The 21,797-nt window shown below is 40.0% G+C and overlaps 1 protein-coding gene across 1 annotated transcript in view; it reads left to right on the plus strand.

Moving 5' to 3' along the window:
- The window catches only part of LOC148116292 (vomeronasal type-2 receptor 26-like), a 48,711-nt gene extending 27,488 nt beyond the window's left edge, over positions 1–21,223 (plus strand). The window contains exons 7-11 of the mRNA XM_087890473.1: positions 5,949–6,340; positions 10,023–10,911; positions 18,616–18,834; positions 19,383–19,512; positions 20,239–21,223. Of these exons, the coding sequence (XP_087746599.1) occupies positions 5,949–6,340; positions 10,023–10,911; positions 18,616–18,834; positions 19,383–19,512; positions 20,239–21,143 (2,535 nt within the window). The 3' untranslated portion in view covers positions 21,144–21,223. The remainder of the gene's footprint in view (positions 1–5,948; positions 6,341–10,022; positions 10,912–18,615; positions 18,835–19,382; positions 19,513–20,238) is intronic.
- Positions 21,224–21,797: the final 574 nt, after the last annotated feature.

Genomic DNA, 21,797 nt, shown 5'->3' on the forward strand with positions numbered 1-21,797 from the left:
TGTGACAAAGTGATTCGTTCTGCTTCCCTCTGGCTGTTTGTGCAGCATTGCAGAAAACTCTGGAGATCCAGCGAAGGTGAAGTTTCAGGTGGGGGTCAACAACGGTGATTTCATTTATTTATTTTATTTTCTGAGTGCAGAACATCTTACATTAAAAGGAGAAAATGTGCTATTTAAAATGGGCCTATTGATCTAAATAAAAAATAAATAAAAAACTATACAATCAATATAAAAATTAAACGCAGAAGGAATTTAAAACCCTTATGTGACATTATACAGGCTGTCCTCGACAGTTCATTCAGTGACTGTTCAAAGTTACAAAGGCCCTGAAAAAAGTGACTTATGACTGTTTTTCACACTTATGACCATTGCAGCATTCCCATGGGCATGTGGTCAAAATTTGGGCCCTCGGCAACTGGCTCATATTTATGATGGTTGCAGTGTCCCAGGGTCCTTGTCAGATGTAAATGCCTTATTCCCTAATCTGTAAATAATGTATATATGGGATATCAGGGGTTAACTTATTCTTTGTTTCCTAATGTATTCATAATTCACCACTCCCATCCTTGACTCCGCCCTTTGTATATATAAGGAGCCACCCTCACCATTTCCCTTGCTTCTATCTGTAAATATTCAGTGAATATAGAATGCCTGTTAAGATTAAAGAGAGATATATTTAAACCTCTAATCTTTATTATCATTATTGAGTCTGATCCTAAAAATATTGCAACAAATTGGTAGCAGAGGATGGTTAATTGACTCAATAAATAATTAAAAATGTCTAAGAAAGATAGGCCCAACACCAGGGCCTACAGCAAAGAAATAGAAACTGAACAAGAAATAATCAACGAATCCACAAACGCGATCTCGAGAGAATCCGAAGAATACACCACAGAAGAAGAAGAACTAATAAATGGAAATAATGACCAGGAGGAAATCGAAATAGAAAATAACGAACTCAGGTCAGAAATATTAAAGATATTAAAAAGCCAGAAGAATGATGAAAGTCTCATCGCGAATCTCCAAGAAATGCTGAAAAACAGCGGAGCAGCGAGAGAGAAAAACATCGTCAAAGAGAAACCCAAAGACCAAAAAACTGTGAGTGATATGACTACAGAGAAAGTCGTTATGAAAAAGAAAAGATGTGATGCCGCGCGAAATTTTGAATGGCAGCCATCTTGGTTTCAACAAGCCTCCAAAGGGAGCGAAGCAGAGCCAATCAAAATGCCCAGTTCAAAATTTCTGGCGCGAAAAACGTTATCAGACAACGAAAGTGAAAAGGAAGATTCGAAATCTCCAGAAGAACCCGAATCAGATAGCGAAGACGATTTTACCAAATCCCAAATAAAATCAGCAATGAAGACGCTTTTTGCTGCATTTGGGCCAAAATTAAAAATCTCCAAAGCGCCAACGAAGAAGCAAAAGAACAAGCCGATACCCCAAGACCTACACGCTCCCATCCTGACTTCGAGAGCGACGACACCCGAGCCCAGAGAGCCATGCCGATTCCGCCCCACGCCGCAGACCGGATCAAATATCAACGCACACAGGAGAAAGAGAAGAACAGCCGCCGCCATCAGAACTCCTAAAACCGAGCCAGAGACCGACTCATCTGAAGAGGAGCAGAGCGAACGAGCTGAAATGGAGAGAACCTTCCACGACGATGCCAAAGAAGAAATGAGCAACGCGCATGTGCGAAACCACGTAGACGGTCCGGAAAGACTTGAACTGGCCAGAGAACCGCGCAGACTCGTTGCGAGCATCCCTATGCCGTTTTGCAATTTCCTGCACTTGCGAGATCACGGACTACCTCAGGTTGTAAGTAATGGACAAAATAATGTGGGAAACTTACCCAGTGACTTCCCAAAACTTAGAGTTGATGGCATTAACTTGCAAGAGTGGTATCAACAGCTCCAGGTTGTCTTTATGAAAGAAAATTTACTATTCTTTATCACTAGTCCTCCAAGAAGACCTTGGACTTTAAAAATAGATTGTTTACATCACAGGGCATTCTTCTTAATAATATCTAGCGTATCTCCTGCAATGTATCATAGTATCAAACCAAACCTAACTGTCTCAGAAATAATTCAATGCATGTTTAATCTATTCCACAGCGACAGTGTAGCTACCACTACGAGAATGTCTAAGGATTTCTTTTCTTCTAGAGTAAAACCAGGGGTTTCCATAAGTGAGCATTTGATATCTCTAAACAAAATAAGAGCTGAGCTGCATCTGAGGGGGGAAGTGATTTCAGATCAAACAATGAAAAGTGTTATTATCAATTCACTTGATTCATCATGGGATAGTTTTATGTCACACTTAGACACCATCAATCTAGGATATTTATCCATAGAGAGTCTATCTAACAAATTGATAGCTGAAGACAATTCAAGAAAAAATCGTTCTAGCAATCACACAGAACACAAATCTTTTAGGAAGGTAGCTTTCCAAGAAAAATACAATGAAACTTTTAAATGCTACAATTGTGGGTCCAGGGAACACAATAGAAGAGACTGTCCCAAAATATCAAAGGAGAGACATAGGCCAGAATATAGAAGCAGATACAATTATAGACAGTCTTCCACAGATAGATATAAATATAGAAGCCCACCAAATTACAGAGAGAGTAGAGGGGGTAGAGAAAATTCAAAAGAGAGAAAATCTGGTTCACTGAATGGACTAAATAAACAAGTCAGCACAAAATAAAGACAGACACATTAACAAAAAAGGAAGCAAGATATTTGCATGACAACCATAGCAAACCTGAAAGAGCTATTAGAAACAATAGAAGTCAAATACCAGGTAAATACAGAGATTATATAATGCATATGGATGGTGAACAAATAACACCTAATACATATGAGGAAGTATTAAAACTCCCTTATGAAGAAAAGGAAAAATGGGAACTAGCTATGAAAAAAGAGATGGAAAGTTTGCAAGGATTAAATGTATTCACACCTGCGACCGCACCTAAAGATAAAACAATCATAGGTACTAGGTGGATTTATAAAATTAAGAATCTAGAAGGAGGCAATACTCTATACAAAGCCAGATTAGTTGCACAAGGTTATGCACAAAAATATCCGGAGGACTATACTGACACATACTCTCCCACAGTGAGAACAGAGAGTGTTAAAACAGCTCTGGTAGTGGCATCAGCACTCAATCTTGATGTATTCCAATATGACATACAGACTGCGTACTTACACGCGAAACTAGATAAGGAAATATATGTAAGGGCACCACACAGTCAATACACTAATAAGAATGAAATCTGGCTATTGAACAAAAGTCTATATGGGTTAAAACAATCTGGCAAAAGATGGTATGATTGTTTGGTAAAAGTACTTAAGACCATGGATTTTAACGCTACCACCGCTGATAACTGTTTCTTTGTAAAAAAAAGTGATGATCACATTGAATTCGTGTTAATTTATGTAGATGATATTTTATATATAGGAAAACACAAGGAAAGAAGAGAAATCTTTGTAAATAAGCTAAACGAACATTTTTCGTTGAAATCTCTAGGTAAAGTAAACAAATACCTTGGTGTACAAATTAACAAAACTAGAAGGGGATTCAAACTCACTCAGAAAGATAAGATTATTGAACTTCTAAACAAATGCAATTTAAACAATGCTAAACCATGTGACACTCCCATGCAAACTGATTTCCTTAGAAACAATGATGAGTCTTCCCCTGAATTTAAAGACAATACATTCTATAGATCACTCATAGGTTCACTTCTTTATATATCTAATTGGACCAGACCAGATATTGCATTACCTCTCAATTTATTGTCAAGACATGTTAGTAAACCAACTATGTATCATTGGGAAGCTGTCAAAAGAATTCTAAGATATCTAAAAAGTACATTAGATTTTTGTTTAGTATTAGAACCTAGTAATGACAAAGAGCCAAAACTTACTTGTTACGCAGATGCGGATTGGGCTGGAGATATATCATGCAGAAAGAGCACTTCTGGTTATATTTTTCTATTAAATAACTGTCCAGTTTACTGGTACACTGGTAAACAAGAACTGGTAGCCACTTCAACCACAGAAGCGGAATATGTTTGTTTATCCAAAGCTGCAAATAACCTTGTATGGTTTAATGATTTGATTTCAGATGTCTGGAAAAAACCTGCTTTACCTTTTGTTATGCATGAAGATAATAAAGCAGCCATTGAAATATCCAGATCCGATGCCATTGGACAAAGATCCAGGCATATAGATATAAAGTTTAAACATGTGAGACAATTGTCTCAAGATGGATTTATCAAAGCAGTGCATTGTGATACCTCTGAACAATTAGCTGACATATTAACGAAGCCTTTACCTTCTAAACAGCACAAATATTTAACTTCAAAATTATATGTCTCATATTGTCCTGAATCTGAATGTAACTGGTGTTGTATAGCGAACCGGCATTTAGAGGGGGATTTGTCAGATGTAAATGCCTTATTCCCTAATCTGTAAATAATGTATATATGGGATATCAGGGGTTAACTTATTCTTTGTTTCCTAATGTATTCATAATTCACCACTCCCATCCTTGACTCCGCCCTTTGTATATATAAGGAGCCACCCTCACCATTTCCCTTGCTTCTATCTGTAAATATTCAGTGAATATAGAATGCCTGTTAAGATTAAAGAGAGATATATTTAAACCTCTAATCTTTATTATCATTATTGAGTCTGATCCTAAAAATATTGCAACAGTCCTCTTTTCTGACTTTCCAACAAGCCAGGTCAATGGGGAAGCCAGATTCATTTAACAACCATGTCATTAACAGGGGGGCATGGATCTAGTTCACAGGTGGTCACAACTACATCCCATGGACTCTGTCAACATTCTTGGGATCAGCCGGATCAAACTGTTCCTAAATTACTGCAAAAGTCCTTTCCCCAGCCTTCTCCATAGGATCCACTCCATGCTTGGCCTCCAACTGGGAAGAGATCCAAGCAATTTTATCAACCAGAATTCCTCTGTGAGTGTGAGAAAAAAAAATTCCCTCACAGTTGCTGTGCCTATTAATGGCCTTTGGCTTAGATAATTGAATAGGCCAATCAGAGTGCAGCTCCTGATTTTGAATCTCCGGGGCTTCTTCTATGCCTTCCCTAACTGTCACTAACTGTCACTAACTGTCAGCATATAAGGAGCTGCTTGCCAGCAGGCTAAACCAGTTCGGGATCAGAGGCAGAGCTGAAGTCGCCAAAGCCTCTCCCTTCTGAGGAAGAAAGGCCCAAACTCCAATCGTACAGGGCGACTGGAGAAAGAGCTGACAAGATACTCAAGGAAGAGACTGACAACGGATATTCTGTTGAATAGGCTTTGTTTATTTTCCTAAATAAAACAGTTTAGTTTAAAAATCTTCGTGAGGCTCATTTATTTAATAGATTGTAAACATATAAAGTTACGGTCCACCATCTTTATAACATCCTGTGAGGCCTGAAGGAAAACCTACACATGACCCTTACCCAGAAGGTTCCAGATCATCTTTAAAAAGGCCACGGTGTCACTCAGTGTTATAAGAAGTGCAAAAAGAATGGAGAAATATTGACATTTTGAGGCTTGTAGTGCCATGAGGTGGGCCTTAATAGAAGCTCTAGCTCAGGTATGTCAAACACAAGGCCCCTCCCACCCCAGTCCACACACAGGAGGGGACGAGTGCACAGGGTCCAGCAGCGTCTGGCAGTAGTCACAGCCCATGCTGGGCAGGTGGGTCCAAGCACTGGGACTGCCAGGTTGGCCCTCCAAGCAAAAGGGGGAGGCAGAGCCGTGGGGGGAGGCACGTGATCAGGCCTGCTGAATGCACCAGGTGGCTGCCCACTCACTCACCCACTCTGTCCCACCATTTGTTTTTGCTTGCCCATGGCCATCCCAGCTGGAACAGGGCAGGCAGATGCATGGCCCCCTTGCAGAACAAACCTCATGCCTTCCCCCAGGCATCTGCTTCCACCTGCTCCTGTTGCTTCCACCATGGGGCGCAGCCTGTGCTGTCCAAACCTCTTCCTCCAGCTCCACCAGATATGTGGGATGAGCCTCCCACCCACTTCCCCACCCACAATGGCCCCAGTATATGGGAAGGGCAGGGAGACCCATCCCCAAGAGGCAGCCGGGATGCCCCTCCCTACTCTGCCTTGCCTGAGCCCAGCCCCAGAGCTGACTTACATGCCATACACCAACGTACTTTGGAACCCCTCAGCCAGGCCACCCCCGTCTCACCCCCTGCCTTGCCTTCAAGCAGTGGCACCAGCAGTAGCAGAGCCCTCCAGCAGGAGCCCCACTGTCCCTCAGCCCTCTTCCCAATCCAGAAAGCCCAGACTGGGCAAGGAGAGTGAGCCTGGAGCAGGAGGCAAGTGAGCCCAGGGAGCCCCTTAGGGAAGTAGGGCACGGCTGTGGAGTCCTGGTGCCCTGGGAGCTCAAAGGTCAGATGACTCATGCTGCCATCTTTGCACCCCCCGTGTGGCCCAAGAGGGTCTTTGAGTCTCCTCCGGTGGATCAGCCTGGTCCCACCCCCCAACATGAGGGACATCTAGCTCGCCATGCCCACCCTGTCCGCACCCACCTATCCACCCACAACCACACAGCCATGCCACTCCCAGCTCCCCTAAGGGCAACAACAATCCTGATCTGGCCCTCAGTGAAATGGAGTTTGACACCCCTGCTCCAGCTCACATTCATGATTTAAATTTTAAATTTGGTTTTAAATTTGAGCCGAAATTATTTAATAATTTTAATTATTTTTAACAGATGTCTGTCTTTGTGCTATTAATAGGCTGTACACCGCCCTGAGTCCTTTGGGAGAAGGGCGGTATAGAAATTTATTTATTTATTTATTTATTTATTTATTTATTTATTTATTTATTTATTTATTTATTTATTTATTTATCCTATCCAAGGCCTCAGTAGCTTTCCTATTCGAGGTAGTGGCCAAGGCCTCAGAGGGATCACACAGCAGAGCCTGGGGTATAATCCTCACTTCCCTTTGGAACCCCATCAGTCACTAAGAGTGGACTGGTCAAATAGATCCGGCCTCCCTGCAGAGAGGGGCAGCAAAATAGAATCTCAAAGTCATGATCTGGCCAGGACAAAGGGGACCAGGATAGCTCCTCCTCAGATCCCATTGGAAGTAGTCTGTTTTGAGTTGAGCCATGAATGATGGTGGCCATGTTGAAGGGCCTCTAAGACCTGCCCTGGGGATGGCAAATGGACATCTCTCAAGACCATAAGTCTGGGGAACCCCACAGTCAACTGAGAAATGCCCTACAGAGCCCCAGATATTGAGGTTGCTGTGCAGCAAGAAGGCTGGTACAGTAGTATTGATTCCAATTGGTCCTGTGAAGGAATCTTCCAGAAAAGAATTTCAGACCTGGCAATTTGGGGAGCAGCACCCCAAAAGACCAAAAGAGACACCCGGATGACAATTCCTACCCTTAGCATACAGCAACAGAAATTTTCAAATCTTGCCCCCAAAAATGCAGTTAATATCCTGAGATTCTTCCTCAAATTCCATTTATGCCGTGTGCCACTATTCTCAAGTAGCCCTCCTATTATCTTTTCTGCAGGAGTCACTTTCATGGAGGTCAACAACACAACTTCTCCATGACTCCATCTGCTCTGTGAATTACAAGAGACACAAAGATGTTTTCCATTCTCCTGCATGAAGAGAAGCTGTTGCTAAGGGGAGAGGACAATGGCTCTTTCCTGCAATTATCTGAAGAACAGATACATTCTTCATGTATCCCCTGTGGATTTCCAGACACAAAGGATAAAACCTGCTTTAAAAAATATCTCTGAATTCACCAGCTGGGGGGCAGAACGTGTCACGTTAGCCTGCCTTGCAAAGAGCTCACTCCTGGGTTGGAAGAGACTCACATGCCTTTGTTTCCTCCATGGTCACAGCCCAAACACAGGTAAGAGGAAGCATTGTTGACATAAATTTGTCCTGGTGCCATCCAGGTGGCACAGGTGGTGTCTGATCTGCTAAAGGTCCAGTGAGATTTCAGGAGAAACCTTCAAATCAGTTTCTGCATAAATCTTGATTTCTGTTCGAGGAGGGAAGGAGACGAGACTGACAGTCATGCTACTGCTGTTGCTGATGCTTTTCTGGCTCCTGGCTCCAACTACAGCAAAGAGTCCAAAAACCATCTGTGTGTTCAGGGGTTATATCGACTTAAAGGAAAGCTACTATAGACGTGGTGATCTCATTATTGGTGGGAATTTGCCCTTGGAAACCATTGTAATGTCTATTGTCCCAGCCTTTGATACAATGAATTTTCCTATTAAAAGTGGGTAAGTTTCAACTGGAGGGGAAATATGCAGATAATTGTTTTCTTTGCTTTAAATTCAGGGAGTTTTTTCAGAAATACTTCTAGAGTCTGTACTGTCCTGGTGCAGTGCACATTTTATGCTTTTCTCAATAAAATAGCAAGCTGTTGAAATATGCTGGGATTCTCAATCTCTTCATCAAGAAGATGATAAACAACAAAAATGAAGAGGGAAGCTGTGCTGGCCTAGTGAAGAAGTTAAATTATAATATTAATCTGACCAGTAACTTCTGGTAGAAAATTCAAATAAAAGTTCAGCACTCTTCAAGTGTCCAGGATACAAAAATCCCTCTCAGTGTTGGAATCAGCATTGCTCATGAATAATGGCCTTCAGGAAACCTATGAGGTGACCCCCACTGTACTCCTGTGCTCAGCAATCTTTACCCCACCTGAAGAAGCTGCTCCAAGAGAGACCTGAAAGAATTACATTGAAATGGGAGCAGTTGTAAAGGATTTCAGCTACGGAAGCAAAGTGAATATGGCAGGGATGATAGAGAGTATAAAACAGTCCATGATATTTATGGAAAGGCTTGTCTCATTTCTCCCAAAGTCATCCAAGTTTAGCCAAGGGAAATCCTTTGAAAAAAACCCAAACCCAGTAAAATTTGGGAGTTTCTGCTCCCAAATTTTCCCCCAAACAGTGAAGTAAATTCTACAGCCATGCACAAGCTTTCCTGTAATGTTCTCCAATGTTTTTCTCACTACAGACTCATCCTCGGTAACTACCAGCAATTCCTTGCATTGATGTTTGCTGTCTTCCAGGTCAATAAGGATTTTCTTCTGCTCCCCAACATCACCCTTGGCTTCCACATCTATGGCCATTTCCAGAGGGAGAGGTCTATTTCCTTAAACAGCCTCTCCATGCTCTCCTCACGAGGCCACGTGGTTCCAGGGTACAAATGTGACTTGCAGGACACTCTGTTCTCCATCATTGGTGGTCTCAGTGCCAAATCCTCGAGGCAGATGGCCTCCATCTTCAGCATCTTTAAGGTCCCACAGGTAAGGAAGCTCTCTTGGATATAGTATGGAGTAGACAAACTCTCGACTTTCCAATCCACGTCTATGTGAACACCGAAACAACCAAAGCCAGTTCACTGTGTTTGGATGATCAGTGTTTGGTTTAATTCGCTATACACGGGAATCAGGAAGTGACGAGAATGCTTCATACAAAGTCGGTGCTGAGAGCAAACACCTCTCAGCACAATTTAAACAAGCCGCGCCGCCTGCACCCCACCCTCGTAATGCGTCTCAGCTGTTTGCCAGCCACTTCCTGCTCACTCTAACCAGGATATGGGATCATAACACTCCCGAAGCTACAATGATGTTGATTCATTGGCCACATATCCCCTCATCTCGCACCCGTTCTAGCATCACCAGTGGTCCATTAGTGCCTCCACCACAACCGAAACCTAGCCACCCGGTGCACATCCCCTCCTGGAATCATTGCAGGAGCGTTTTGTGTGTGTGAACGTTCTTGTGACAAGCCATGGCTGGGTTCGACACAAACATCAGAAGCATACTTAGAAGTGAAAGAGGGAGTTTTTCTGGTAGGGGGCATATAACGAACATGTGACATCAAAATGTGTTGCTGGGAGATCTTCCTAAAAAGGGCATGAGATTAAGCTTGCCACTCAAAATGAGACAACCTGACTGCTGGGGCCACAAACCACACAATGGTGACCCCTAAAGTCAAATATCTAACTTTACTTTGTTTTTGAAAAAAGAATCTCTTTTTCTCCAGCTCGGTGTTGGCTTTGAGTTTTCTCAGGGGGAGAGAAGAATGTATCCTTCCTTCATCCGGATGAATCCCAAGGAATCTCCTCAGTATGTGGGATTAGTGCAGCTGCTCCTGTATTTCCAGTGGAACTGGGTTGGGCTTATGGCCCCTGAAGATGACAGGGGAGAACATTTCATTTCAATTCTGATGCCAATGCTCCAGGAGAAGGAGATCTGCCTGGCCTTCACTGAAAGGTTGAAATTAGATGATATTCAGATTATAATGGAAAAATTACTTCTCAATTTAAAGACTTGGTCAAAAACTGAAGTGATTATTCTGTTTGGAGACTTCGATTGTAGTATCGGTGTACAGGCAATTTTTTTTGTCCAGGAAAAATTGAACAAGACAACATTGCACAATGTTTGGATCTTAACCTCCCATTGGAAACTTAGTTTGCATGAATTTGAAGACACCTTGCTATTTCTAAAGTCTTTCCATGGAGCCTGGCATTTCAGGGACCACACCGGGGATGTCTCAGAATTCAATCATTTTGTTCTGTCTTTAGACCCCTTGAACCCACAAGGGGATGTATTTCTCCCTCCATGGTGGGAAATAGTCTTTGGCTGCAAGATTCACCAACCAGGCAAGATCCTTCCAAAGAGGGAAAAACAATGTACAGGAAAGGAGAATCTGCAGAATCTGCCAAATTACATTTTTGAAACAAGCATGACAGCTGAAAGTTACAATATCTACAATGCCATTTATGCTGTGGCACACGCTTTACATTCAATGTATGGACCCAGAGCCCAACTGACCATGATGAGGCTTGGAAAAAGGATCTCCAATGTCCAGTCATGGCAGGTAATTTCTGTGGCTTCCTTAGAAAGGAAAACATATTAAAAGCAATTATTAGAAAGAGATGAAATAAGAATAATGTTTTGTTGGAAGAGTTTGGGGGGGGGGGAGAAGAGAAAGAAACCAAAGGAGCTGTCCATAAGATCCATGGAAGAAAGACCTTCGTAAAGTCCTGAAAGGCTTCAATGGTTGCCAGAGTTTCAGGAGGTAACCAGGACAGGGAGTAGATGTCAGCTGAGAGCAAAAGAACAATCTGGCTGTGTTTGAGAAAGAAGCTTCCAGAAGTCAGTAGAAGTCCTACTTGAGACAGTTGCATAACAACCTCCGTTTCCCTCAGCATATAACCCAAATCCAATTTGTAGAAAGACACTCAATTCCTTTTACCCTTGGTTTATGTTTCTATCAGTTAACATCCTGTTTGACCCCACCCAATTTGTCCAGTTTTACATTTATTGTACTGCTCAGGTTGTAGTGTGAATGCAGCAAATCTTGGTTCACCTGAGCACATAAAGCAGGACTCAAAATAGTCTTAATGGGTTGTTTGTCTCAAACACATCAGACTTTTCTGGATAGACATTGAACTTCTCTGAACAGTGAAGAGAAGCCTTTCCTTATGCTTGATGTCCATTTCATCAGACATTGTTCTTGCTCTGTTCAATTCTCAGGCAGAGAAAATCAGAGGAATTATATTCTGTTCTCATACAAATTATTTCATTGTTGCTAAAGTGAATTGATCAGTTAAAAGACCCCAGTCCAAAGTAAATATTTAAAACTACATGTAATCAAGTATTACAGGAGGAAAACCATATACGACCTCGTAGACAACCCTCACTCTGTCAAGGACCTTGGAGTACTCATCTCAAATGATCTTAGTGCCAGAGCTCACTGTAACAACATTGCCAAAAAAGCATTAAGAGTTGTTACTCTAATCTTGCAAAGCTTCATTTCTGGTAACATTGTCACAAGTAAATGCCTTATTCTTCATTATGTAAATAGTATATGATCAGGGTATCAGGGGTTAACTTATTCTTCACTACTTAATGTATTCATATTTCACCACTCCCATATCTAGCTCCACCCATTGTATATATAAGGAGCTGTATGCATTTCTTCTGTGCTTCTATCTGTGATTATTCAGTGAATATAGAATGCCTTCTGTAAATAAACAGTGTTTTATTTGAACTTCTAATTCTAAACTTATTTATTGAGTCTGATCCTGAAAATATCGTAACAATCTGGTAGCAGAGGATGGTTAAATTGACTCAATGAAATCTTAAACATGTCTGAGAGAGAAAACTGCAGAAACAAAAGAGATAGGCCCAACACCAGGGCGTACAGCAAAGAAATGGAAGCAGATCAAGAAATAATCAATGAGTCCACGAATGCAATATCGAGAGAATCTGAAGAATGCACTACAGATGACGAAGAAATAATAGATGAAACTGATGACCAAGAAGAAAACGAAATAGAAAAGAACGAACTCAGGTCAGAGATACTAAAACTCTTAAAAAGCCAAAAGAATGATGAAAACCTCATCGCGAATCTCCAAGACATATTAAAAAACAACGGAGCAGCGAGAGAGAAGCACATCGTTCCGGATAAATTTAAAGATTCAAAAACGATGAGCGATCTGCCAGCAGACAAAAATACAGCAAAGAAGAAAACTAACAGTCCCGCACAAAATTTCGAATGGCAGCCATCTTGGTTTCAACAGACCCCTAAGATGAGCGAAGCAGAGCCAATCAGAAAGCGGGATTCAAAATATCTGGCGCGAAAAGCCTTACTCGATGCAAGAAATGAAAAAGAGAAAATTTACACCTCAGAAGAATCAGACACAGAGATCGAAGAAGCTTCGATAGATATGCGAGTAAAGTCAGCAATGAAAACGCTCTTTGCAGCATTTGGACCAAAATTGAAAATCACTAAAGAATCAACGAAAAGACAAGCAAGCAAGCGAATGCCTCAAAATCTACCCGCTTCTATCCAAACGACGAGAGCACCGACGCCTGAACCCAGAGAGCCCTGCAGATACCACCCCACGCCTCAGACGATCCCAAGGATCAGCGTCCCCAACGAAAGAAAGCGAGCGCCCGCTATCACCAGGACTCCCAAGATCGAGCCGGAGACCGATTCCTCGGAAGAAGAACAATGCGAGGGAGCTGCAGCAGCGAGAACCTCTCACGACGGCTTCAGGAACAAAATGAACAACACGCATGTGCAAGACTACGCAGACAGCTTCGGAAGACATGAGGAACGGAGAGAACCATTCAGACTCGTTGCAAGCATCCCCACGCCGTTTTGCAACTTTCAACATTTACAAGATCACGGACTACCTCCAGTTGTAAGTAATGGATCCAACAATATTGGGAATTTGCCCAATGACTTCCCAAAACTGAGAATAGATGGTATTAATTTGCAAGAATGGTGTCAGCAGCTCCAGGTTGTCTTTCTAAAAGAAAACTTACTGTTTTTTATTACTAACCCACCAAAAAGACCTTGGACTCTAAAATTGGACTGCCTACACCATAGAGCATTTTTCTTATTAATTTCCAGTATATCTCCTGCCATGTATCACAGTATTAAGCAAAATCTGACTGTCTCAGAAATTATTCAATGCATGTTTAAATTGTTTCACAGTGAAAGTGTAGCTACCACTACAAGGATGTCAAAAGATTTCTTCTCATCTAGGATAAAGCCAGGGGTTACCATAAGTGAACATTTAATATCTTTAAACAAAATTAGAGCAGAACTGCATTTAAGGGGGGAGATAATTTCAGATCAAACAATGAAAAGTGTTATCATTAACTCACTAGACCCATCGTGGGATAATTATATATCACATTTAGACACAATCAATTTAGGATATTTATCCATAGAAAATCTATCTAATAAGCTAATAGCTGAAGATAATTCTAGGAGGAGTCGTTGTAACAATCACATGGAACATAAACAATATAAGAAGGTAGCATTTCAAGAAAGATATCATGAACCAATTGGATGCCACAACTGTGGATCCAAGGAACATAATAAGAGGGATTGTCCTAAACTCCTAAGAGAAAGACAAAGATCAGAATATAGAAATAGATATCACAACAGACAATCATCCATTGATAGACATAGATATAGAAGTCCACCCAACTATAGGGAACATAGAGGGGGCAGAGATAATTCAAAGGATAGAAGGTCTGGTTCACTGAATGGGTTAAACAAACATGACAATATTAACATACAACAACCAGAGAACAACGATTGGCTTATTGATTCTGGAGCAACTAATCACACTACAAACAATAAAAATATATTATCTTCATTTGTAGAAGATAAATTTGTAATTAAAGTAGCTAATCAAGAAAAGGTTCAAGTCGTAGGTAGAGGGAATATAACCTTACCTGGCCTAGGAAAAATAGAGGGGGTATTGTTAATACCTGAAATACCTCATAACATACTTAGTGCAATAAAACTAAGTAGAGATTCTGACATAAATATTGTGTTCTCAAAAGGAAGAGCAACATTAGAGAAAAACAGAATAAGTATAGGTACTGTGATTATCAAAGGAGGTCTACCTTATTTAATGACAAAGGAGAGATGGTTACACAACATTGATTCCAATATGGAAGATAACAATGACATAGATAGTGGAGGCAATAGTAGTAGTGACAATGGGGAACGTGAGGTAATTCATAATCACAAAGACACACCCAATGAAAAAAAGCCTAAAATAGGTAAACCAATTCATGATGAGTGTGCTCATGTCTTACATAGGAAATTAGGACATGCCAGTTTTCCTGTAGTACAAAAGATGACCGAACACGCTGAAGGTGTTAAAATAAAAAATTGTGAAAACTATTTGGAATGCTCAGTATGTAAATCTACAAAACTCAAAACTAGTCCCAAACCCAGAAAGTCAACAAGATCAACCAACAAAATTTTTGATTTGGTACACATGGATCTAGTTGGTCCATTAACGCCATCAATCACATATAGAAAACGTTATTTCCTAACCATTGTGGATGACTATAGTCGTTATGGGTTTGTTTATACATTAAAACACAAGGATGTAACTTTTCAGAAATTTAAGGAGTTTTACAAACGTGTAGAAACACAACATAATATTAAAATAAAACAAATCATGACAGATAGGGGATGTGAATTCATGTCAAAGGAATTCTCCCAATGGCTAAAAGACAAAGGAATGTTACATTACACATCTAGCCCCTTCTCTGCATCCCAAAATGGAGTGGTAGAAAGAAAGAACTCAACATTACAAACCATGATTAGATGCACATTAGAGGATGCTGGCTTAAGTAAACAATTCTGGTCAGAAGCTTTACAATATTCCAATTATACACAAAATAGAACTTGGTCCAGCATAGTAAACAAGACACCATATGAAGTTATGTATAATAGGAAACCAAAAATAGCACACATGCACATATTTGGAGTCACTGCAGACATACACATACCTAAGCAATTAAGACGCAAAGGTGAGAACGTATCCAGAAGACTTAGGTTCATGGGATACGAAACAGGCACAAAAGGATACAGATTTATCGATAGTAATAACAAATTTATAGTTTCCAGAACGGCTGTGTTCCATGAACAGGCCAACTGATCTAAAATACATCTTAATGAAATATTCCCAAATACCAATCCAGACACTAAACCTCAAGAAAAAAAGACTAGAGAAGAATACAATCACAACGCACATAAAAATAAAATCAAAACATGGACAAACAGTCAACACAAAATAAAGACAGATTCATTAACTAAAAAGGAAGCAAAGTATTTACATGACAATGATAGTAAACCAGAAAGAACGATCAGAAGTAACAGAAATCAAGTACCAAACAAATACAAAGATTATGTAATGTATATGGATGGAGAAACATCAACACCTAACACATATGAGGAAGTGTTAAAGCTTCCCCCTGAAGAAAAGAAAAAGTGGGAATCAGCCATGACTAAAGAGATGGATAGTTTACGAGAACTAAATGTTTTCACACCTACACCTGCACCAAGGGACAAAACTATTATTGGCACTAGGTGGATATATAAAATTAAAAACTTAGAGGGAGGCAACACCTTATACAAAGCTAGACTAGTTGCACAAGGTTATGCACAAAAATATCCCGAGGATTATACAGACACATACTCTCCCACAGTAAGAACCGAGAGTGTTAAGACAGCTGTGGTTATAGCATCAGCACTCAATCTTGATGTATTCCAATACGACATACAGACTGCATATCTACACGCAAAATTAGATAAAGAAATATATGTAAGAGCACCTCATAGTCAATACTCAAACAAAAATGAAACTTGGTTACTAAACAAAAGTTTATACGGGTTGAAACAATCTGGTAAACGATGGTATGAATGTTTAGTAAAAGTACTCAAATCTATGAATTTCAATGCTACTGCTGCTGATAACTGTTTCTTTGTCAAAAAAGAGGGTGATTCTCTAGAATTTGTATTAATTTATGTGGATGATATTTTGTATATAGGTAAACATAAAGAGAGGAGAGAGACATTTGTAACAAAACTAAATGAACATTTCTCTTTGAAATCATTAGGTAAGGTAAATAAGTATCTTGGAGTTCAAATCAGTAAAACAAAAAGGGGATTCAAACTTTCTCAAAGAGACAAAATCATAGAACTTCTGAATAAATGTAATTTAAGTAATGCTAAGCCATGCGACACTCCCATGCAAACTAATTTTTTGAAGAACACAGACGAGTCATCTCCTGAATTTAAAGATAATACGCTTTATAGATCAGTCATAGGTTCCCTTCTATATATTTCCAATTGGACTAGACCCGATATTGCTTTGCCTCTCAACTTATTGTCTAGACACGTCAGCAAACCGTTACTATATCATTGGGAAGCTGTCAAAAGAATATTAAGATATTTAAAGAATAGTTTAGACTTCTGCTTGTTATTGGAACCTAATAATGTCAAAGAGCCCATCCTCACATGTTACGCCGATGCGGATTGGGCTGGCGATACCACATGTAGAAAAAGCACATCTGGTTATATATTTTTCCTTAACGATTGTCCAGTTTACTGGTATACCGGTAAACAAGATTTAGTAGCCACCTCAATGACTGAGGCGGAATATGTTTGTCTGTCTAAGGCCTCAAATAACCTTATATGGTTTAATGACTTACTATCAGACACTTGGAAAAAACCCACTTTACCATTTATCATGCATGAAGATAACAAGGCTGCTATTGAAATATCTAGATCTGACGCTATTGGACAAAGGTCCAGACACATAAATATAAAATTCAAACATGTGAGACAGTTATCTCAGGATGGATTTATTAAAGCAGTTCATTGCGAAACATCAGAGCAAATAGCTGACATATTAACAAAGCCTTTGCCTTCTAAGCAGCATAAATACTTGACTTCTAAGTTACAAGTTTTATATTGTTCTGAATCTGAATGTAATTGTTGTAATATATCAAATCGGCATTTAGAGGGGGATTTGTCACAAGTAAATGCCTTATTCTTCATTATGTAAATAGTATATGATCAGGGTATCAGGGGTTAACTTATTCTTCACTACTTAATGTATTCATATTTCACCACTCCCATATCTAGCTCCACCCATTGTATATATAAGGAGCTGTATGCATTTCTTCTGTGCTTCTATCTGTGATTATTCAGTGAATATAGAATGCCTTCTGTAAATAAACAGTGTTTTATTTGAACTTCTAATTCTAAACTTATTTATTGAGTCTGATCCTGAAAATATCGTAACAAATATTATACTGCAAACTAGGACATACAAAACCTTTGCTAGACCAATTCTTGAATACAGCTCATCTGCCTGGACTCCGCACTGTATTTCAGACATTAATACAATTGAGTGAGTCCAGAGATATTCCATGAGAAGAGTAGTTCTCCACTCCTCTGCTCACAACAGAATACCTTATGCTACCAGGCTAGAAATCTTGGTGTTAGACAATTTAGAACTACGCCGCCTTCAGTCTGACCTAAGTGTAGTATACAAAATTATCTGCCACAATGTCCTATCTGTCACTGACTACTTCAGCTTCAACCACAATAATACACGAACACACAATAGATACAAATTCAAGGTAAACCACTCCAAACTCGATTGCAGAAAATACGACTTCAGCAACAGAGTGCTCAATACCTGGAATGCAATACCTGACTCTGTGGTTACTTCCCCAAACCCCCAAAACGTTACCCTTAGATTTTCTACTGTTGACCTCACCCCGTTCCCAAGACATCTGTAAGAGGCGTGCATAAGCATACCAACAAGCCTAATGTCCCTGTCCTAATATTCCTTTTTATTTAATATTTTCATGTATCCAAATTCTGTTTATACTTTTACCTGTTATCTTATATATGATTGACAAATAAATAAATTTATTTAATTAATTAATTAATTTTAAAAATATGATTAATTTTGAAATGTGGCGTTAAAATCTTTCAGTGTACTTATTCTGATAAAGCTTGATTTGAAGAAACCATGATACAAAGGACCAAAGGAAAACCATTTGTAGTTTCAGAGTTAAATAATTGGTGTTACTGCAGATTCCTCAGTTCTTCACCAAGACAACTCCTCTAGCTTTTCAGACATGAACTCATCTTCCCAAGATGGTCACCATGTTCTGGTAGAAGCCATAACCATAGCTGTAGCCCAAATACTCCTATTTCTGAAGGTCTCCTTTCTTTCAGATTCTTCCCTATTTGAGGAATGTGCAGTTCAACAACAGTGCTGGAGATGAAGTCTCCTTCTCAGAAGATGGACTGGGATCTGCTCGTTATGATCTTCTCAACTGGGTTTTCCTCCCCAATCAATCTTTTCTCCCCAAGAAGGTTGGGCAAGTAAATCCTGAGGCTCCCCCAGGACAAGATTTCACCATTAAATCTGATGGAATCGTCTGGGGCACAAAGGTGAACTGCAAGGAAATGTTGTAAATTCAAGGAAAGATTCATTCTCTTCTTGAGATGTACAACATCTTTCTAACTGGAAACATAATCAATTGAGTCAGAAATCTTGGCAGTCATTTGGTGTAAAATCAGCATTGCATGTAACACATTTGATGCCTGATTTGTGTAATTCCACAAAGGGTTAGCCTTGGGAACAATGTCTGCTTGAAATGCAGGATGCAATTACAGCAAGCAACAGTGATTTCCATGGACCATTGATGTTCAGTGTATCCTCATGGTTCTTTTTTTTAGAAATGCTGTAGTTCAGTCACAAGCCTTCCTCTACAGGCTGAGATCCCAGTTCCAATCTCCAACATCTGATGGTAGGTTGGGAGTGCCAATGGCCTGAGTCCCCCAGCAGCTGTTCCTGGTTTTTGATAGATGGTGGCAATCTATTTCTTAAGAAAAGAATCTGAAAATAGAAGTAGGAATAAAAAAGGGAAATAGGAATGCGGGAAAGAATGAATGCAGCAAGTTCATTGCTTAAGTAATTTCAAATATCTCTCTTTCAGACCATCCCCTTTGCCAGATGTGGCACAAAGAGGTGCCATACAGGAGAGAGGAGAAGAGTTCCAGAGGGCAAGCCAGTTTGCTGCTACCAGTGTGACCCTTGTCCAGAAGGGACATTTTCAAATCAGACAGGTAGAGCAGACTTCAAAAATAGAACTTCCAGGATCAAAGAAGACATTCATTAAATCTATTTTCTTTATTGTGATCACTTTTGATAAGATTGAGTTCTGTTTTCAGCATAACTTTTCAGTTGATGGATCTAAATTGCCCTGGCCACAGACGTCACCTTTCCTAATCCTCAACAGTTCCATGCAGGATAGTTTTAGGGCAGAATTTATGAATCTCCAACTTGCATTTCAACTCCTCCTCTTATATCTGATTGTGGAGCCCAAATTCTAATCTTTTCCTGAGGAAGTGGGGTTTTCAGTCCAAGCTTTAATTCTTATTACTTAATGCATGCTTCATTCATCTATACTCTCAAACTCTGAGGAAATAGACCTGCCATAGATAGAGGAGATTCATCTATCAGTGTCTCTTTGATAGAGTAGGAGCGATCAAATAAGTTTGAATGAACACATTTGAAGCACAAAGCAGAGAGGTTAAGGCAGTGATCATGTACAGATAAACAAATAGCAACATTCCTGGATAACAGGTCTATCGAACTTCTTTGTGTTCCATTATAAAGTAAGGGAGAAAACAGGCAGCAATCTCAAACTGAAAGCCACATTACTCGTGGAATTTCATAATGAATGGAATTGAACTAATCCTCGTCACTGGCTAACCTATCCTAGAATCATTACAACTGCAGAATGATTTGCTTGAATGAATGAATTATTAAACAAAGATTCTTGATTTCAGATGCAGCTCAATGTGAACCCTGCCCAGAAGACCAATATCCCAACAAGGACAAGGACCACTGCATTGCCAAGAAGATCCACTTCCTTGCGTATCAAGACACCCTTGGATACACTTTAGTTTCTCTCACTCTTTTTCTCTCTGTGAGCACATGTGCAGTCCTGGTGATTTTCTATAAATATCATGACACACCAATAGTCAAAGCCAACAATCAAGATCTCACCTACATCCTGCTGGTCTCTCTCCTACTCTGCTTCCTCTGCTCCTTCCTCTTCATTGGTCAACCAGGGAAGGTCACATGTCTCTTCCAACAATCTGCCTTTGCCATTCTCTTTTCCCTGGCAGTTTCCTCTGTGTTGGCAAAAACTGTCATGGTGGTTCTGGCCTTCATGGCCACCAAGCCTGGAAACAGGTCAAGGAAACTCTTAGGAAAACCACTGACCAACTCCATTGTCTTAGCCTGTCCTCTGGTCCAAGCAGTCCTTTGTGCCACCTGGCTGACAACTTCTCCCCCATTTCCTAACTTAGATTTCCACTCCTTGTTTGGAGAGATCATCTTGGAATGTAAGGAAGGTTCAGCTTTAATGTTTTACATTGTCCTCATCTATCTAGCTTTTTTGGCCTTCATCAGTTTCACAGTGGCATTTCTAGCTAGGAAATTGCCTGATAGTTTTAATGAAGCCAAGTTCATTACTTTTAGCATGCTGGTCTTTTGCAGTGTTTGGATCTCCTTCCTCCCCACCTACCTGAGCACCAAAGGGAAGTCCATGGTGGCTGTGGAGATCTTCTCCATTTTGGCCTCTGGAGCTGGTCTCTTGGCTTGTATCTTTTTTCCCAAATGCTACATTATTCTACTGAGGCCCGATCTGAATTGCAGAGAAAATATAATAAGAAACAAGAATATCTAACCAAGGCAAGGAGTTGCCTCATTTATATTTGTCTTTCTGGCATGTTTAGAATGTGATAAGATTTCTAATAAATGATGACATGAAGGAGCAATTTATCTATAAAATAATTCCTTATCCTTGCTTACAATATTCCTGTGGTCAGTCTTTTGTTTTTCATGTTTTCAAAGTGTCCTTAGTGAGGTCCAGTGCCCTGTATGGAAGGAAAACTTCTCGTTAAAGATGTGTATATTATTATGGATATTTCTAAGTTTATATGGCAAAGGAAAAAACCAAGAATCTGATACAAACTACTGCAAGATGCTCAGGAAAAAGGGGGCTTGGGTTTTCCAGACTTGAAATTGTATTTTGAGGCATGTTGTCTGGCCTGGTTAAAAGAGTGGGTGAACCTACAGAATAAGAGGCTACTTGAATTAGGGGGCCAGGAATTAAGGTTTGGTTATTTATGGTATGATAAAGTTAAAGTTAATGTTGATTTTAATAATTACTTTGCTAGATGTGCCATACTTAGAGTTTGGAATAAATATAAAACAAGGTTCTATACGAAGTTGCCTCTTTGGATGTCCCCTCAAGAAGCTTTTTTAAGAAAAGAAATGGTGGTGAAGCCAGACCACTAGACGTATGGTAAAATATTATCTTTAAACTCTGGTGAACCTA

This window comes from Pantherophis guttatus, chromosome 1 (genome assembly GCF_059756535.1).
Source record: "Pantherophis guttatus breed Tessera chromosome 1, ASM5975653v1, whole genome shotgun sequence".
In the NCBI taxonomy this organism is placed as follows: domain Eukaryota; kingdom Metazoa; phylum Chordata; class Lepidosauria; order Squamata; family Colubridae; genus Pantherophis; species Pantherophis guttatus.